The sequence below is a fragment of the Biomphalaria glabrata genome, chromosome 6 (genome assembly GCF_947242115.1).
Source record: "Biomphalaria glabrata chromosome 6, xgBioGlab47.1, whole genome shotgun sequence".
Lineage (NCBI taxonomy): Eukaryota > Metazoa > Mollusca > Gastropoda > Planorbidae > Biomphalaria > Biomphalaria glabrata.
In genome coordinates this window covers 23,390,107-23,396,512 of record NC_074716.1, presented here as the reverse complement: position 1 = coordinate 23,396,512, position 6,406 = coordinate 23,390,107, and the positions used below count along the sequence as shown (strand labels likewise).

The 6,406-nt window shown below is 38.5% G+C and overlaps 1 protein-coding gene across 1 annotated transcript; it reads left to right on the top strand.

Annotated features, from left to right (window-relative positions):
- The first annotated feature begins 5,419 nt into the window (after window positions 1-5,419).
- Window positions 5,420-5,941, top strand: LOC129926844 (uncharacterized histidine-rich protein DDB_G0274557-like). Its single transcript, XM_056033303.1, has one exon. It carries the CDS (start codon window positions 5,420-5,422, stop codon window positions 5,939-5,941), a length of 522 nt encoding a protein of 173 aa, XP_055889278.1.
- The last annotated feature ends 465 nt before the right edge of the window (window positions 5,942-6,406 follow it).

Here is a 6,406-nt window from a genome sequence, read left to right as displayed (position 1 = left end):
TCTGCGGACGACAAGTATCTGTAAATGACAAGTATCTGTAAATGACAAGTATCTGTAAATGATAAATATCTGTAGATGACAAGTATCTGTAAACGACAACTATCTGTAAATTACAAGTATTTGTAAATGACAAGTATCTGTAAATGACAAGTATCTGTAAATGACAAGTGTCTGTAAATGACAAGTATTTGTAAATGACAAGTATCTGTAAATGACAAGTATCTGTAAATGACAACTATATGTAAATGACAAGTATCTGTAAATGACAAGTATTTGTAAATGACAAGTATCTGTAAATGACAAGTATTTGTAAATGACAAGTATCTGTAAATGACAAGTATCTGTAAATGACAAGTATCTGTAAATGACAAGTATCTGCGGACGACAAGTATCTGTAAATGACAAGTATCTGTAAATGACAAGTATCTGTAAATGATAAATATCTGTAGATGACAAGTATCTGTAAACGACAAGTATCTGTAAATTACAAGTATCTGTAAATGACAAGTATCTGTAAATGACAAGTATCTGTAAATGACAAGTGTCTGTAAATGACAAGTATCTGTAAATGACAAGTATCTGTAAATGACAAGTATCTGTAAATGACAACTATATGTAAATGACAAGTATCTGCGGACGACAAGTATCTGTAAATGACAAGTATCTGTAAATGACAAGTATCTGTAAATGACAAGTATCTGCGGATGACAAGTATCTGTAAATGACAAGTATTTGTAAATGACAAGTATCTGTAAATGACATGTATCTGTAAATGACATGTATCTGTAAATGACAAGTATTTGTAAATGACAAGTATCTGTAAATGACAAGTATCTGTAAATGACAAGAATCTGTAAATGACAAGAATCTGTAAATGACAAGTATCTGCGGATGACAAGTATCTGTAAATGACAAGTATCTGTAAATGACATGTATCTGTAAATGACATGTATCTGTAAATGACAAGTATCTGTAAATGACAAGTATCTGTAAATGACAAGTATCTGTTATATTTTTGTTGGATGTCTTCTGTGTTTCATTAAGAAACAAAAAAAAAGTTGTGTGCAATTGGTATGGCAGTGTCGTCCAAACTACGGCCTGCGGGCTATACGACGGGTTCCACAAAACTACTACCAAGAGTGTTGAATGAAACTTGAGCGACTTGGTGATTGGGTTCACAATACGTCGTTGGAAAATATCTCCAGGTCTAAACAGTTTGGGGCGTTCTAGAACAAAACATAAGTACACAAAAGTATAAACATAAATTCTAATTTGTATTGCTACTGAACTTGACTTTTGACTAATGTAACCGTCTCATCCAACGTGAAGACAATCTCTAGGACACTCAGCTAGTTCTTGTCAACTCACGTAGACCCATTAGCTTTATAGGCGAGAATCGTAAATTCAACTAACAGCTTTATCCAAAAAGTTGAATCTCCTCTTCAGCAAAAAAAAACACAAAACACACATACACGAAACCTAACCAAAAAAAAAACACAAAACACACATACACGAAACCTAACCAAAAAAAAAAACGGAACATTTATTCTTTCTCCAACACCCGCCTGTACCGCAGCAAGAGTTCAATGTCATATGAAAACGTCAACTCAGATAAACTTAATCTACCTCATCTGACGGCCCTGTCCATCCTGGACGCCTTTAATGACCCCACATCTGTACATCCTATCAGAGACGGATGAGTGCCGCTCGTGCACCTATCATAGCGCGGCCCTAAATCTGTCTCGCGCTCTTCTTTTGATGGGAAGCTTTAGGATGGGAAGCGCCGGTGGGGGGGGGGGGGGATAGAGGCCGTGTGAGGAGGGACGAAACTTCGTGAGATGTTTGACTTTGAATTCTCGTAAGATGGACTGCCCCCCCCCATACCCCACCCTTACCCGTCTTTGCTAATCTCAAACGAAAAGACGTGATAGACTTTTATCTCAGTTAATACTAATAGCGGTCTGTAAACGGCAGAATTGATAGACATGAAATTAAAAAATATTTTTATCCAGAATTAATGGGGAATTTTTTTTTATCTGATTGTATAAAAAAATCTAAAATTTATTTCTTGTATTTTAGTTTTGTTTGCGAAACATAAGAACTTCATGGTCAATAAAACTGTAAACAAATTAAAGACTACCAAATTTTGAAATAGGCCAAACGATCTTTATATCGTAGGCTAAGAATGTATACATCTATATCACAAGTTTACAATGGTCATAGTGTAAGCTCCTCCCACGTATCCCCTTCCCCTCACCACCACGACCTTTATACAGTGTGTGGAATGGAAAATAAAGTTTTATATTAAATAAATTTGAGGATTTCGTGTAGGAAAAAGGGTGGGGCCTTGTGTAGCATAAAACTGATCATTACAAAGCTTATATTATCTCTGTCTGTCTGGTAGAAGGTTTGTACGCGCTATTTCTCCCACACCTAATCTAGAATCAAGCTGAACTGTTGCTAAATTATTTGTTTTACCTGACAACACAAGAATCAATTTTAGTTAATTAACTTTTGGTAATTATTCCTTTTGTTTGGTATTTCAAACAAGGGAAAGAATGTGTACTTGACTGAAGTGGTAGTATGTGCTAAATTAGTCCCCTTAGTCTTCGTCTGAGTTTTAGTGAACTGAACACGAAACATAGGACGAGACTATAGAAACAAAAGGTAACTACAATCTTACATATGTATAGGCTCTCCGCTAGCAGAGTGGTTACCGTGTTGGCTTGCGAAGCCTGAGAAGGCTTGAGCCATGAGCTCGAATTCAGGTCGTTCCCCCCCCCTTTTTTTTTTTTAGTTTTATAAACTTATCCTGGTAGAATTGATACATAAATCTTGCTTAGAATCGCATGAAATATCTATCTCACACACACACACAGTGAGTTTACAGACATAATTATAAACTTATTGTTTTAAATTGTTTTAAAGCTTCAATTGGACGAGTGTTACCATGGTAATAGCATCGTCATAACTTCTCATATTTCTATAAAAAAAAGTTTAACACTCAGACCGAGCCAAGTTAAACCCTTAAGTTAAATCCTAAGTTAAACCTTGATGCCTATTTGTGCATTTTCTTCAGTCACGGGGTGCAATAAAAAGCAATTCTTTATGTACCACCCTCCGTCCTACCCCCACCCCCTGCGCTAGTCAAGGTATCGATCAGGTAATTATATAATTACGTCTTACTAAGTGCGAGCTTGTTAGCGCGCGTTATCTTTCTGCTAAGAACTATTCGTTTGTATAAATGACTTGACTTGTTGGCAGTGGCGAGGTCGCGATGAGGGGTCGGGGGGTGGGAAGGAACCAAATGGAGTTAATGATGAGGGACACAGTCCATATAAATGTTATGTGTTAGCCCAAACTTCTCGCAGGACGGCAGGGGATGGTAGCGCATAGGATTCGAACCGGAGTCCATCGTGAATGTGTAGCGTTTGTTTACCTTTAGATTAGAACAGTAAAGTTTGACTTTGTAACAGGGAGACTCTGTGTCTGTGCTATCAACATAAGTAGCACCAAATCTTGTCAGATCAGTGGAACGTACTCCCACAAGACAGCAGCGACATTCCTCAACGCCTTATCAAACAATCCCTGAGTGTTACGCCTCTCACCCAGTTTTTGTTTTCCTGAGCGTAAGGGGATTATGTACTCCAGACTAAAGATAGCCCCTACCCCCATTTTAGTCACCTTTAAATGCGGCCTGATTTTACTACCAAAACTATATTACTGAGAAAGTTGTTTGCTTGTGTCACTCAGAGGTGCAAAACGCAGAGACTCCTCAAGACTACATTGAAACAGGATGTCTTTGTAGCCAATACAATATGTTCTGTCTTTGATCCGCCAAGACTACATTAACTATTACCTATCTTCTTATCTTATAAAATACAGACGTTACTTCAAAATAGAAGATGATTACGTTCTACGCGTCATGCATCTAGTCATGCATGTTAACCAATGACTTCAATTCTGCCAAGTCACTGGTTTTCCTGGCTGACCCGTGTCATGTACCCCAAGCTCTAATAGCACTAGGGAAGAAGGAGTATTTGTACACATTTGTCCTAGTATATGGGACAAGAAGTAATCGAGTATCTTTGTGTCTTTCAGAGTATTTTATTAAATTTTGTTTTTGTATTTGAAGATTATGGTTCAGTGTTTTATGTATAATTGCTACTTCACTTTTAAGTCTTCTCTCATGGAGGCTTTCTAAATATTGCGATTTTACTACATTGACTCATGGTGTGTCGTAGGACGATACTAAATGCCCCTGTTTTTGTCAATATTTCAAACAGAGCAACAACCTTCACTAGTTATCTTCCCTTTGGTGTTCATATCTACTCCACCTCTGCGGCTGATAGAGCTTTTATAGTTTCATTTTAAACTTTGAAATGTCTAGATCTCGCCATAAGTTCAGTGACAAGTCTTGAGACATATGTTACTTAGTCTCAACGGCAGGGTATCATATCGGCAGATCAAGTAGGTTGAAATGTTTTTTCAGCTTTATGCCGATATCTTCCCCCCTAGGCTTATTCAGCACATTGTGACGTGACCTAAATCTATGTACTATCTGATGATATATCTAAAATGACCTAGTTTGCATAAGAATTTATCACAATGATTTCAGAGAACTTTCTGGTCAAATGGCAGGCTTTGCTGTCAGTCAAATAAGGTGTGCACTGGATAATACATTTGTCGGTATCTCTTTCTTTCTCTCTCTCTCTCTCTTTTTCTTTTTTTTTCTCTCTCTCTCTCTTTCTCTCTATTTTTTATCTTTTTACGTTTTCTGCTCTCCATTTCTACTTCCTTTCTCTGCCTCTACCATATCCTCCTCTCTCCAATTCCTACTCACTCTCTCCTCTTCCTTTCAATCAGCTTAGACCTTCGCCGTGTTTCTAAGACAAAATTTAATTTAACAAAACAAGGGGAGAGAATTACTTTGCAAAAGAAAAAAAAAGCCATATTAGCGCCCTTTACTAGGATTTCTACAATAAAATTACAGCGAAATCAATCGAATGGTCAGGGGAAATAAACCTGAACACACATAATTCCTTGCAACACCGAGTTGTTCTTCTTGTATGTTTTACGTAACTAAATAAATAAGAAGCTCGCCAAGTATTGCTCTGGGGCATTCTGGGTATTAGTGCATTTGCACAAAAGGGCTGTGGGACCTTGACCTTCTAACATTTTTGTGTCTGCTGTCATTAGTAAAAGAGTGTTAGTACTCAGTTTAGCGGGAATGTTCGACTTCTTGCCTACAGACAATGGAGAGTAATGGTAACAGACTTTCTAACTATGTTACTTCAGCGCAGGTCAAATGTAACAAAATGTAGCAGACGTATAGAAAAACTTCTTAAGTGCAAGGTTATATAGTTATATAACTAGATTCGATCTTATTTGAACATGCCACAGAACCATCCAGATCCACATGGACATTTTGAACATGCCACAGAACCATCCAGATCCACATGGACATTTCAACATGCCACAGAACCATCCAGATCCACATGGACATTTCAACATGCCACAGAACCATCCAGATCCACATGGACATTTCAACATGCAATGGGACCATCCAGATCCACATGGACATTTCAACATGCCATGGAACCATCCAGATCCACATGGACATTTCAACATGCAATGGGACCATCCAGATCCACATGGACATTTCAACATGCAATGGGACCATCCAGATCCACATGGACATTTCAACATGCCATGGGACCATCCAGATCCACATGGACATTTCAACATGCCATGGGACCATCCAGATCCACATGGACATTTCAACATGCAATGGGACCATCCAGATCCACATGGACATTTCAACATGCAATGGGACCATCCAGATCCACATGGACATTTTGAACATGCCATGGGACCATCGCGATCCACATGGACATTTCAACATGCAATGGGACCATCCAGATCCACATGGACATTTTGAACATGCCATGGGACCATCGCGATCCTCATGGACATTTCAACATGCCATGGGACCATCGCGATCCACAGGGACAATTAAACTACACATACGGAACAATTTATAAGCTAGGTAATAATCACAACAGTATTAAAGTTTGTCTCGTGTTTTCATACAGGGACCACATTTTCAGCATGTCTCAAACAGCTAATGGATACTAAGTCTCTTGGCAAGAGAGGAATGGGCTACAACTAGTGTCGGCACTTGGCTTTCAAAGAGATAAAGAGTAACGCTGTTACACACACCCACACAAATGTAATAAGCAGACTAAGAGTAGTTGTGTAAAAACGTATGAAAGAGTACAGATCAAGAGGAGGGCTTCGCTCCCTCCACCCTCAAAGCGTGACGCTCCTTGAGGCGTTTATCCACACAGACGTCCATGAGATAAACGTGATTTAGTAGCTGGTCAGAGGGCCACTTATCTGACTG